Source organism: Myxocyprinus asiaticus, chromosome 34 (genome assembly GCF_019703515.2).
Source record: "Myxocyprinus asiaticus isolate MX2 ecotype Aquarium Trade chromosome 34, UBuf_Myxa_2, whole genome shotgun sequence".
NCBI lineage: Eukaryota > Metazoa > Chordata > Actinopteri > Cypriniformes > Catostomidae > Myxocyprinus > Myxocyprinus asiaticus.
The window spans coordinates 41,993,776-42,008,133 of record NC_059377.1 but is presented as its reverse complement, the minus strand read 5'-3'; the positions used below and the strand labels follow the sequence as shown (position 1 = coordinate 42,008,133).

The 14,358-nt window shown below is 38.8% G+C and overlaps 1 protein-coding gene across 1 annotated transcript in view; it reads right to left on the bottom strand.

The window, feature by feature from the left end:
• zgc:63863 (uncharacterized protein LOC393372 homolog) overlaps positions 1 to 13,679 on the bottom strand; it is a 45,746-nt gene extending 32,067 nt beyond the window's left edge. Inside the window, exons 1-6 of the mRNA XM_051670982.1 lie at positions 13,468 to 13,679; positions 12,209 to 12,394; positions 12,052 to 12,132; positions 11,768 to 11,954; positions 9,572 to 9,673; positions 1,203 to 1,344 (exon numbers count right to left, since the gene is read on the bottom strand). Coding sequence (XP_051526942.1) covers positions 1,203 to 1,344; positions 9,572 to 9,673; positions 11,768 to 11,954; positions 12,052 to 12,132; positions 12,209 to 12,394; positions 13,468 to 13,639 — 870 coding nt within the window. The 5' untranslated portion in view covers positions 13,640 to 13,679. The remainder of the gene's footprint in view (positions 1 to 1,202; positions 1,345 to 9,571; positions 9,674 to 11,767; positions 11,955 to 12,051; positions 12,133 to 12,208; positions 12,395 to 13,467) is intronic.
• Positions 13,680 to 14,358: the final 679 nt, after the last annotated feature.

Sequence of the window (14,358 nt, the reverse complement as noted above, 5' to 3'; positions counted from 1 at the left end):
TCTGTCTTTGCTTTGTTTCTTTTGGTTGACCAGACTCAGACCAGATCTCAGCCGATTTTGGTTGACCAGACTCAAGCCAACGTTCAGCCGAATGAATGTCTATCTTCTCTTAGTTTCTTTTGGCAAACCGGACTCAGCCCAGATCTCAGACGGTTTTGGTTGACCAGACTCAAGCCAACGTTCAGCCAAATTAATGTCTGTCTTCGTTTCTTTTGGTTGACCGGACTCGCACAAGACTTCAGCCAAACGCTAATTCACACAAAGGAGTTAAAATTTCACTGCCAGAACCAAACCAGAAGTGCCAAAAGTAAGCCAGATTTGGCCCAGACCTTGTTGCTATCTGGGAGAGGACAAATAAGAGCATTCCCAGGTCTCACTTGAGTATTAGAGAGAGCTAGGTCACATCAAGCGCGGCATGAGCGCCCTGAAACCCAGCGCGTCCACTACCTAAGAAGCAAGATGAACTAAATTTCCTTCTTTCTTCTCGTGACTTCAAACAGCCCCAGGCCGCTTTTGCTTTCCATGTTGTCTCTAGCAGGGGAGCGGTTCATGGAGACAGAAGAAAGAGGCACGTTTAAAGGATTCTAGCACAAACACATGCAGCCTTCCATACAAACCTCTGGTGAATTCATTAGAGTTGTTTAATTAACTGATCCCGCTACAACAAAGTGCCCTGGATTCTTGTATTAGACGAGGAAGGAGTGGAAAAAAATAAAGAAAATGCTTCGCCTCTGAAACAACTTTTTTATGTTGTTGTTGTGTTGATGAATTAGCCATCGCCTAAATTAGTGAGAGGCGAAACACAGTAAACAATGTCCTCCTTTTGGATAACTAAAGCTTGTGAATTATGGGTTCTTTGACTCAATTTATAGTAGAATGGAGATATAATTCTGCTGCGCTCAGAATCAATGCTCAATGACTGTTGTTGTCAATATTTTCAAACAATGCAATTATGGGAAAAGTATAAACAATGATTCTGTCCATTGTGTCTGGAAAATGCTTTAGCAAAAGCATGCCTTTAGTGTTTTGGTTATTTCGACTACTCGACTGAGTATTCAAGTATTCTTGAAAGCATAGATGGAGTGAGTTTGGCACTATTTTTTAATTGTTAGTCTTTTCAAATTTCATTAAATTGGCATGTTTGCCTGTTGCGTCGCATCTCGTTGCGTTATTAGGATGGCGTGTCAAGTTAAATGGCTTACCACAGCAGCAAAGTAGATGGTCATGAGTGGATGAGAGGCCAAGAAGAAATCGTAGAGCCGCAGAATATGTTTGAAGTCTGACAGGACGTAACCATACCATGTGATCAGCCAGCTCAGGGCGAAGATAGTGCCAACCTCAGACCTGAAACACGAAGACAATCAGTTAATTGTCAACATGAAGAACATTATCTGCATCACAACACAGGTTGTATAGTACATTTGCTACTTAACATGATCTAATTCTATTTTTTCATGTCAGTCAAACTGGATTCACATACCTGTATCATCTAAAGTAGTTTGGCTGAAATATACACTACTAGGGATGCAAAGATCTATCTGCAACAGATATTTATTGGCCAATTATTGACCAAATTAAAACCATCGGCATATCGGTTACAAACAAAAGGCTGATATGAAAAACCAATGGTTTATTTAGAATTAATTAATAACACACTTTATAAAAACTTGTGAACACAAATGCACAATCCAGAAATAGTAATAGCAGCATGTAACGGGGTAAAAGGGGAAGGAGGAGGCGAGAACCGGCTTGACAATATAAATAATAATTTAATGATTAACTTAAAAAAGCAAAAGACGTATAACACAAATGCATACAGGGCAGCTGCCTGTAGCTCACTCTCTCCTGAACTGCCGCCTCCGGCCACTTTTATCCCTCTCGTCGGCTTGATTAGCCTGATTAGGGGCTGGGCGTGCATCATCATGGCCCAGCCCCACCCTCCTTCTTGCCACACTCCTCCCTCCTTTGCTTCAGGCTGGGGAGCCTTCCGGCCCTGCCTGCTGGCAGGTCTTCCCCACCTTCTCGTACCTGGGAGGGAGACAAGGGGAGAAAAAAAAAAAAAAAAGAGAGGGAAAGGCCAACACGGAGCGACAGCGGAAGAGTGAGAGGAGAGAGAGAAAAAAAAACTTGCTCGCCGGTTCTCTGATACGCCGCAGCCTGGTCCTCGGTCACTCCTCCACCCTCTAGTGGATGACAGCCGCTCCTCCCCTGGTGGATCAGAGGCAGTCCACCCGCCCCTGGTGGACGGAACGCCCCGCCATGTTTTGGCAGATGGTAGGGGTCTCCTCCGCCCCTGGCAGCAGTTCTCCCGCTCCAGGCGGTCGGCAGTGAGCCCCTCCCCGCTCGCGGATGGCAGTCTTATCTTTGACCCCGCCGTGTTTTAGCGGCCGGTAGGGGTCTTCTCCACCCCTGGCAGCGGCTCGACTGCTGCAGGAAGTCGGTAGGGAGACCCTCCTCCCCTCTCGTTCAGCGGTCGTTCCTCCGCTTTCCTTTGGGGTGGTTGGTAGTGGCGAGGACTCTACTATGGCGCATCCCTCCTCCTTCCCGGGTTTCGGCACCAATGTAACGGGGTAAAAGGGGAAGAAGGAGGCGAGAACCGGCTTGACAATATAAATAATTATTTAATGATTAACTTAAAGCAAAAGACATACAACACAAATGCATACAGGGCAGCTGCCTGTCGCTCTCTTTCACCTGAACTGCCGCCTCAGACCGCCTTTATCCCTCTCGTGGGCTTGATAAGCCTGATTAGGGGCCGGGCGTGCGTCATCACGGCCCGGCCCCGCCCTCCTCCTTGCCACACAGCAATATGTAAAATTGTTGGCACTCCTAAGAACATGTAAATTGTAATTGTTATTCTGTCTCTATCTCAAGTTAATGCAGAAAAAAACATAAATGGACTGGACAGTTGTGAAAGCAGCACTTACCTATAGGCTGCATGATGAGGGAAACCATCCAAAACACTTTGAAACCAGCAGACTTTGACTTCTGAGATATCAGTATGACATCCATTAATGCTGCATGATTGATTGAATTAAGATTGATATTGCAATATGCCTTTGTGCGATTACTTAACCGTAAAAGGCTGCGTTTTGAACTGCAAAAACAGAAGTGCAAACATTTTTTTTAGAAATAAACAAAATAACCCTTCATATCAATCATCATGTTACCATATTTAGTCATTTTTTTAAAATCTTTTCTATTTTTATCTTTCACTATGGCTCTCTTAAAAATGTTGGCCTGTCATGTGTTCAACAGATCCAATGTTCAATGGAAATTATTTATTGTTAGAACAGTGAAAAAGATTTTGTACCTTTTTAGTGAATTTTTCTAAGCGTTCCTAAGTAGGAATGCACCGATATGAACATTTGTAGCTGATACCGATTTTAACAGAAACCTATAAGCCGATACCGATATTTTGAAACTTACCTTATTTTGTCATCAGATCACTGTTTTACTTTGGAATTATGCTTTAAAATGTACAAAAAGGTACAAAATCTTTTTCACTGTTCTAACAACAAATAATTTCCATTGAACATTGGATCTGTTGAACACATGACAGGCAAACATTTTTAAGAGAGCCACAGTGAAAGATACATACAAGATAAAAAGATACAAAAAAATGGCTAAATATTATATTTAAAAAAAAACGTATTTTGTACTTCTAAAACATTTTTTGCACTTACGCAGCCTTTTACGGTTTAGTAATAGCACAAGGCCATATTGTGATTTCAATCTTAATTCAATCAATCGTGCAGCATTTATTAATATCATATCGATATCTCTGCTGGTTTCAAAGTGTTTTGGATGGTTTCCCTCATCATGTAGCCAATAGGTAAGTGCCGCTTTCACAACCGTCACGACCGTTTATCGCATTTCTTTCTGCATTAACATGAGAATGAGACGAATAATTAAATATTACACGTTCCTAGGAGTGCCAACTAGAGGTAAACTGATATATCAGTTTCACCAATTAATCGGTGCCGATAGTTGCTTTGTGGAACTATCGGTTATCAGCACAAATCTTTTTTTCCTCATTTTTTTATTCCTCAACTAAATACATATAAACTCATCATCTGTTGAATATATAGGCTTTAAAATGCGTAATTTGGTAAATACTAACATATAGAGCATTGTAAGTTAACCAAGTCTCTGTCATTTTAAAATAAGAGTCCCCGGTGTATATCAGACTTGTTTAAAGTTAAAAGTCCCCCATAATGCACCAAATCGTAAATTTTCTAGTTATTCTAGAGTTTGGTTGCACAATAAACTTTTTTGGGGATTTTATTAATTTTGGACTCTTGTAGCATCAATGTCTGTGCCCTTCATAGTAAGGAAAGCCTAATATTTTATATAAAAAAAAAAAAAAAAAAAAAATAACTATAGGCCGATTAATTTGTTCTCTGCCTTTGCAACCACCTTAGATATCGGTATTGGCAAAATCCACTATCGGTCGACCTCTAGTGCCAACCCTTCTACATACTGTGGCTATTATTATTTCTGGAGTTTTTACAAAGTGTGATGCTAATTAATTATAAATAAACCATCGTTTTTTCATATCACAGTTTTCAATGTTTATAACCGATATGCCGATGGTAATAATTTGGTCAATAATTGGCCAATAAATATCGGTAGCTGACACATCGGTGCATCCCTATTCTTAAGTGATCTCATGACAAAATAAGGTAAGTTGCATTATATCGGTATTGTTATCGTTCTATAGTTTTGGTTAAAATCAGTATCAGCCAAAAAATTTTATATCGGTGCATCCCTATACGCTACCAAATTATTCTTTCTTGATCCTTATAAGTTCAGCAACTAGTAAAAATCACTAATTGAACCTTAAAAACAGCTATGTGGAGCGGGATTCTGGACCCATCGGAATTCACAGTGGGTGGAGCCACCCAGCTTGACGCAGCAAATGGACAAAACGTCTTGTTGTTTGTCACAGATAATCCCGATACAAATCTTGTAGAGCAGAAAAGAACTGAATCTAAACAAATCATGCAGAAAGATTGCAAACACAAGATTGAAGCCAAGACGGGCTCAGAACAGGATGTGATATCTGGGACAGTGAGGCTCTTTCTGTAAACAATATTTTATGAGTGAAACAGTGAGTGCTGCGAATAAAAGCTTCTCTGTATTGAGCAACTGATGCAAGTATATGTACACTAACACGAAAACAACATTTCTTTTTTAGATGGGCTGTTTGGGGCCTGTGGGCTTTATAAACATTCTGGCTTTTATTAACTTGTTTGGAAAGACTCATAAAAGTTAAAGCAACAGCACCTGAGTGAGCAACACCATTAGACCTGTGGGCCGGCACTGCGGCGAGACGCACCAATGCAATATTCATGAAGAACCTCTTATTCTCTACATTTTAGATGACTTGCCATTAAAAATAACCTGCTTTTATAAACCAGAGCTGAGAAAGCCGCACGCAATGGAGAATGCTTTACTGCTGACACAAGCTACAGGTTTATGTGAATACTTGCAAATGCTGCCAACTTAACTACATTTTTCAGTAGCATGACAATAGTTCAGCTGTTTACTAAACACAGCTGAATTTCTAAAACCTACTTTTAATGGGGGTCTGGGTAGCTCAGTGAGTATTGACGCTGACTACCACCCCTGGAGTTCGCGAGTTCGAACCCAGGGTGTGCTAAGGGACTCAAGCCAGGTCTCCTAAGCAACCAAATTGGCCCGGTTGCTAGGGAGGGTAGAGTCACATGGGGTAACCTCCTCGTGGTCGCTATAATGTGGTTCGCTCTCGGCGGGGCGCGTGGTGAATTGTGCGTGAATGCCGCGGTGGATGCCGTGAGGTCTCCACACGCACTACGTCTCCGCGGTAAAGCGCACAACAAGCCACGTGATAAGATGCACGGATTGACGGTCTCAGACACGGAGGCAACTGATAATCATCCTCCGCCACCCGGATTGAGGTGAGAGTCACTACGCCACCACGAAGACTTAGAGCGCATTGGGAATTGGGCATTCCAAATTGGAGAGAATAAGAGCTACTTTTTCCAAGGAACAAAATGCTACATTGCTGTTTTTAATGTCACATTGTATTCAAACGTGCTCTGACCGCTCTCCCGAACTCTTCTCTTGCATTACAAAGTGTGATTCTAGTGAATCGCTTTATTAGGTTCACATTTCCTTAAAGAGCACCTATTATGGTTTTTCAAATATTACCTTTCATGTAGTGTGTTATATAGATGTTTGTGAATGTAAAAAAGTCTGCAAAGTTTCAGAAATCAAAGTGCACGACAAATGGAGTTATTGACTCCCAAAAGAAAGAACCGATTCTGAACACCTGAAACGAGTCATTAGTAATTCCAGACTTACTTCCTGTACTAACCTATGTAATTTGGTAACAACAAACCCGCCTCTGGTCTTCATTAGCTGCTCGCGAACAGCTTTGACCCGCCCTCAAACACTACACTAAGCGGTAGACCAATCACAACAGACTGTGACATCTGACCAATCAGAGCAGAGTATGCTCTCTGAAAGGAGGAGTTTAGAATGAATCCTTTAGAACGGATCATTGAACGAGTCGTTTTTGACACCGGGAAAAAAAGGTAATGCTGCACTTTAAATTATGAGCAAATTAAAGTGTTTTTTGACCTTAGATGCAGGTAAATCTATTGTATGAGACCTTTAAAACACAATTAGGCTTGTTTAAAAACCATAATAGGTGCTCTTTAAATAATCATTTTGGCCTGGTTTTCCAGTAAAAATAAAGGTATTTAAAACAAGATACATTTACGTGAGATGCAAAATACTGATATGTAGACAGCAGAATGGCCGATATAAATGCCAATTACAATAATACCACTTAACAGCAAAACAGATGTACACAATACCTTGAAACAAACACATATTTTATGCAATATTTACTCAAATTTGCACAAACTTAAAAAGACAAAACCTTGAAAACACGTGTTGACTATCCATTGACAAATCTACTGGTAGATTTGAAAACTAACACAAGGGAAAGTTAACACTTCTGTTAATGAGCCAAGCAAACACGGTTATCCGCTGATGCCGATAATCGTAAAATAATAATTCAGAAGTCTAATAAATTATTCCATGAGACTCATGATTGTTATGAAAGCATACGATAAGATTTGGTGAGAAACAAACTGAAATCGAATGTATTATTTAGTGAAAATGTTCACTGACCATTGATCTCCTTTGTGCATTCATGATAGGGCACGAGAGCAACAGTTCACGCAGCGCCCTCGCGACATTGGGGCGTTCAAAATAAAACTTGTTTATCTAAAAACAGGTCCTCCACAGCAATCATGACAACAGAACACAACACAGCTTCACACAAAACAGAGAACAGAACTTACTAAACATGTCTGAAGAGTTTGTAGTTGAAGAATTGATGCATTTCTATGTCCAGCCTTATTTTTATGAAAGGAGTACTCGGAAATCAAACAGAAACATAGAGGAGCTACAGACAGCCACAGTCACACCGTGTCCTATCCTGACGGCAAATGACATGTGATAAAAGGGATATTTACTATAGTAATCAGAGTTTTTGCCCTAATCAGTAGTGACGAGTGACGGTACATTCTGTAGATTGTTTTCTATTTTCGGCATCGCGCTGGTAACTCCGTCTGCTGTGAACGGGCACCGGTCGAGCTACAATTTAAAAGTAATTTTTTATATATAAAAATTCTCATTATGAACTGTTTGGATCAATCCAACATTAATTTAGAAAGAATCACAATGCATCAGTTAATTGATTTTTTTCACCAGCTTGAATTGTAAATCAGTCGCCTATAAATAGGGGTGTGAATCTTTTGGTTGAAAACGAACGATTCATAGGTTTTTAAAAAAATGTTTTGCAAATTTATAACGGTTCGATTCGTTTCCATGCACATTGGAATTCGATTCGATTCAAGTAACAATTAAATTAACGATTCCATTCTGTATTTTTATCAAATGCATTTATTGAATTCTACTACCAAGACAAACTACTTAAGATTGTTTATAGCACCAAAAGTAACTTGAAAGTAAACACATTAAATACAGTATACTGTATGTGCATACAGGCTACTTGGAAAACAACAAAAAGTGCAATGTGCTGATAAAATGTGTTAGAACTGATCATAACTAGGAAAACAATCCATGATTTTTTACTATTGTATGAATTTACATGCCTATTTCAGGCCTAGAAAACACAATTTTTAAATTTGCTGATATTTCCAGGTTTTCCATGACCATGGGAACCCTGAATCAGTAAACTAATCCAAATATTACAACATTAAAGTAACATCATCTGACTGTACATTCAGTTTCCTCAAGGCCTCAAATAAAGAAAAAAGTAATATCAACTATTTGAGACCAACTTAAATGTTTAGTGCACGCCAAGTCACTCAACTAAACAATGACAGACGTTAAATAGCTCTATTTTATCTTTTAGAGAACAACGGCTAAGTTTTTACGGATTTTAAACCGATTATTGACAAACACTAATGTTTCTCATTTCAAAAATCAAATTTCTAGACCGATGCATATGAATCGGCAGGATTAGTAATCGATACATCGTGAAATCGAGTGAATCGTTACACCCCTACATATCAACAATCCTGTCTGCTCGTTACACCAAATGGTTCTCACACAAACAAGATGGTTGCATGGCAAGAATGCATTCAATTACGCATCAGGTTGCAGGAAGACAAATAAACAACACAAGGCGGTTGACAGCTAAGATGCAGAATGACATTAAGAGCGAACAGGGAATATGCAACACTTTTTACTGTCTGACAGTGACTTTGATGAAAGACCGCACACGCAAGACTGTCCCAGGAGAATATTTAATAAAGTGTGCGTGTGTCTTCGTAAGGAAATCAGTTTTTGAAAGGGACACTCCTTTAGGAGCAACTGCAGATGATCAACGAATGTGATCAATGTCACAGACTTCATCTCCTTTTATGGTCCAAGATTGTGTATAATAGTCAGAGATAAACCTGTTAAGAGCCCGCACTCCATCTAGACGTGTAAAGGTTTACATTTACATTTACGTATTTGGCAGACGCTTTTATCCAAAGTGACTTACAGTGCACTTATTACAGGGACAATCCCCCTGGAGCAACCTGGAGTTAAGTGCCTTGCTCAAGGACACAATGGTGGTGGCTGTGGAGATTGAACTAGCAACCTTCTGATTACCAGTTCTGTGCTTTATTCCACTACACCACCACCACTAAAGATGCCCTCTGCTGCCCTCTTGAGGACAGAGATGGAACACTAATACCAGCAGATCAAGACAAATTTAAACAAACTTCAGGGTTGAATAGGTTTTCAAAAGCTTTACAACACTATTTGAAAACTGAAATAAATATATTTATAATAGCCATCTATTAGGACTGGCTGGTACAGTTGCAACAAAGGTTATTTTTTGTACTACCAAGCAAATCAAAGACTGAATCAAAGCACAATGAATAAAAACACACTGGATATACTAAAAAATAAAAACAGCTTTGAATGTGGCTCATCCAATCAGTATTTAGAATCAGAATATTCATTTTATTCCATTAGTTTTAATGCTCCACGGTACCTTATCATGAAGTCATGTAACTCTGGATCCATTCGCTCCAGAATGGGCATCAGATAGTTAAGGATGTGTTTTGTGCTGTCCATGGTGGGGTCCATGAAATCCCTGCAGTTCCCAACACAACAAAAAATTATTTAATACTCTACTCATAGAATGAGGCGTAAAGTCATTGATAGCACATTTTAATATCACATTAGTTTAGGTTTTACTGAGAGTCCTCATATTTAAATGCACTTCTAATCGCCTCCCACAGCTGTGTGGCGGGTGTCTGAATGTTCGCAAACACTATACCGCTGCTCGACCGTTTCAAACTTATTTTTATCCCTGAACGAAGAATGAAGAATAACTTCTCCGGAAGCGTATTGGGGCCTTTAGGCACTTGACACAGAAGTGAATGGGGCCAGTACATAAACGTTAAACGTTACACAAAAGTATAGCAACAAGACGTAAACATTATACATGTTAACATGATTTTAGTGTGCTAAAAGCACTTACTAACCTTAGTAAAACCTGTAAGTAGAGATGGGCGATATGACCAAAATCTTACATCACGATATGAGTCATTTTATATCACCATGATGATATACATCACGATATAGTAAAAGTTTTCTGGAAAATCAATAAAAACGGGTTTATATATTAAATAACCATATTATAATGCCTATATTTGGAACGCCAGTCAGTGTAAAGTAAAACAAATATCCAAGAAAAATAAACAATAAAATAAATCAAATAAATATCACTTCTTGCAAAATAAATAAATATTTTGGCTTACATAATATTATTTTGCTTGCTTTATTTTGAGGTGGTAAAACAGATTGCTTGTATTACAAGTGACTATCGTTCTGAGAACCACAGATGTCGCACCTGCTTTAATAACAAGCTCCTTTTCATTTCCTTGACCTGTTTGGGGGTCGTCCCATTCTGTGGGGATTTCTTTCTCCATTTGGGGTTTTTACAGGGTCAAAAATGATTGAGGAGCTCTCCTGTCTCTGGAGCACAAATATCGGAAAGCCTGCTGGACTCTCGCGCACTTCAGAGCTCCAGAGACAACGCGCGCCACAGTCACGTGAAACATTTGCATGTCAGATGAGAAGAATATTTAGCGCTTTTAAAACGCCAAATGCGTGATGAAGGTCATTAAATATGCTTGGACGGCCGCAGAAAAATTTTCAATAACAGAAAATCCATGTTTCTTCAATTCTCTCAGTCTCACATGAAGCCTTACCCACTGATATATAAGCACATGCTGCGCACATGGATATTTACACACACGATCGGTTGACACTTTACATCATCGTGACGATATATATCGTCATATCGCCCAGCCCTACCTTTAAAAATTACTTGTGTCAAACACAAAGTAGATGTCCTAAATGACTAGCCAAAACTATAGTTTGCTAATATTAAATCTGTTGAGTGGTTAAAAAAAATTTGTTTTAATGACTTCAACCTAAGTGTATGTAAACTTCTGACTTCAACTATAGATAGATAGATAAGTTCTCAAATAATTATTCAAGACAAAGAAACAGTTAGCACTAAAATAAAAACAATGAAACAAATGAAGAAAACTGCTTAAAGTTTCAAAAAGCAATATCAAACATTCAAGTAATATGAAGAAGAGAAAAAACCTACAGAGATGGTATTGTTATTGTAAAAATCATTATGTCTATGGAGGGTCCTCATAAGGATAGCTAAACCAACGTGTGTGTGTGTGTGCGCCAATAAACTTAAAATGGCAACGGAATTGTGATTTTTGCTTATTTTGACTTGTATGCAGTTATTGGCGACTCGACTCGACCCGGACACAATATTGGTGACTTGGACTCAGACTTGAGCAGTGAGGACTCAGACTTGACTTGAGATCTAGTGACTTGACTACAACACTGGAAGAATTAATGCAAGTTCATTTATAAAATTATAAGCTCCAAAAATTGGCCCCATTCAATTCCACTGTAAGTGCCTCACTGTAACCTCGATTTTTGGAGGGAGAGACGACTCAAATTAAGCTTTTGTGGTAATCAACATTATGCCACAAATGCTGTCGATTGAGCTTAACTTGTACTGAATATTTTCAAGGGGTCATAATATGGAAAGCAGAGCTTGCTTTGTGGGGTTTAGTTTATTGTATGGGTCAGAAACATAAATTATAAGAGGGCAACAGAAAAGTAAAACGCTACAAAAAGTGTCCACTTTCACCTGAGATGATGATTGGACAGTTTATCCATGAGCGCAATGGTCATCCTCTCTCCCACCACTAACAGGAAGGTGACGATGATGTCATGGTAACCCTGATAATAGTGCAGCTGAGGGTTTCTCCGCAGAACATCCAGAATGATGTCGATGAGCTGCTCCTGAAGAACCTCTCGCTCATCCACACGCATGCCTGAAAACGGAAGCCCAATCATATCGAGTTTGGGGCAGAGCAATATGTTTGACCATATCTGATTGATGCATCATGATCAAACATGGTGGTCACTGACCTTTTGGAAAGCGTCGCATGGATCTCCTCACATCAAGCACCACCTGTCTGTAGTCTTTGTGGTCCTCTCGGACATCTTTGGCTTTAGGAGAAAAAGGAAAATGTTTAAAAAGCTGAAGGGTTATTTTGAGGTAGATTCCACACAAACACAGACTTACAGGGTTTGGCAGGCAGGTTGTACACATTAACACTGAGGAGTTTGGGCCAAACTTTCCTCCTGATGTCATCGGTCAGCAAACCGCCTTCACTCACAGCCGCCTGCCGCAACGTCTCAATGTCCACCGGGTCACTGTTCAGAGCCTGATGGATGTCCACAAGCTTCTGTTTCTTCCAGGGCAATTGTTCTGCAAATAAAGTGATAAAATTTACAAAATTAACACTCAAATGCAAGTCAAATTATTCACAAGTTGGTTGCTTAATTTCTTGAAAATTGGAATATTTACCATTACAACTTTAACTAGGAAATTATCTGGAATGCCAGGAAAAATGCATTAAACAACCATAATGAAAAATGAGAGACAAAATCTATATATTATCAAAATAATATATAGCATATAACAAAATGTTATATGCTAGATAACAGTTTTGTCATGGGGTAAAAACTAAAAAAAAATTAAAAAAGCCAATGCAATTGCAACTGGTAGGTAGTTAATTTTTGACTCTGATAACAGACTAAAAACTCTTTTTTTGGTATACGTGCAAAACTGAACCCATCAACAAACAGTTGTACAGTTTAATACAGATGGATTTAGCTTCTTATTTAATTTGCAGCTAAAATATCCATCGCACTTTCAGAAATATCATCAATTATGACATCATATTGGAACTTACACACATTATGTGACATCGTAATGGATCTTACACACATTCTGTGACATCATAATGGATCTAACACACATTCTGTGACATCATAATGGATCTAACACACATTCTGTGACATCATAATGGATCTAACCTAACACACATTCTGTGACATCATAATGGATCTAACCTAACACACATTCTGTGACATCATAATGGATCTTACACACATTCTGTGACATCATAATGGATCTTACACACATTCTGTGACATCATAATGGATCTTACACACATTAAGTGACATCATAATGGATCTTACACACATTCTGTGACATCATAATGGATCTAATACACATTCTGTGACATCATAATGGATCTTACACACACTAAGTGACATCATAATGGATCTAACACACATTCTGTGACATCATAATGGATCTTACACACACTAAGTGACATCATAATGGATCTAACACACATTCTGTGACATCATAATGGATCTAACACACATTCTGTGACATCATAATGGATCTTACACACATTAAGTGACATCATAATGGATCTCTCATTCATTCATTCATTCTGTGACTTTATTTTGATGAATCGGAACCGATACCTTCATGTCTCTTGACAGCCGCACTGGACGCGCTCGCTGGCAGTCGCTTCCTCCCCTTTTTCATCTCTTTTTGTGACTCACGGTCAATGAGGACATAACACGCATACTTCTGCGAAGATAATACTTCAAATTCAATTAAAACCCGGTGGTGAAAATGAACCGAAAGTGGCATACACGCGACGTGGAGCAGTCGCTCGTCACACAAGCTTCACTCTCATTGGCTGGCTGACAATGCCGGTGAGTAACTCAACCTTGACTGCTGTCAACCTCACATCTGATTGGTTAACAGAAGTCCAGTGACCCAACGCCATTGGTCCAATCGTGTTTCTGCGCCTGTTCATGGCCCATTGCACAAAGGTGCCTCTGTTTGTTCCTAGTAGGCAGCAGATGCCCTAACCCCGCCCCCATCCCTAATCCAAACCATACTGAGCCTGTCAGGAACAAACTGCGGCACCGGTGTTTGTTAGGATTTACATATAACTGATGGAGTGATATATTTATATATATATCACTCCATCATAGTGATATATCTTTAAAGATTTAAAAACAATAATATTGTAACATATTGAATGTAAAAATAACATTGCAACTACACTACTACACTATTACTATTATTATTATTTAAACCTTGTTTATTAGGGTCAAACACTAGGGATTAGTCGTTATATTAAAAAATATATTATTAAAAAATAATAATAAGTGACATTAATAAAATATTGTAACATTGAATGTAACAATATCACTGCAACTACACTACTACACTTCTGCAGCTACACTATTATTATTATTATTATTATTATTATTATTATTATTATAAATTTAAACCTTTTTGTAAAGGTAAAATGTTCCTTGCCATTATGAAATAATAATAATATTATGTGATGAATAATA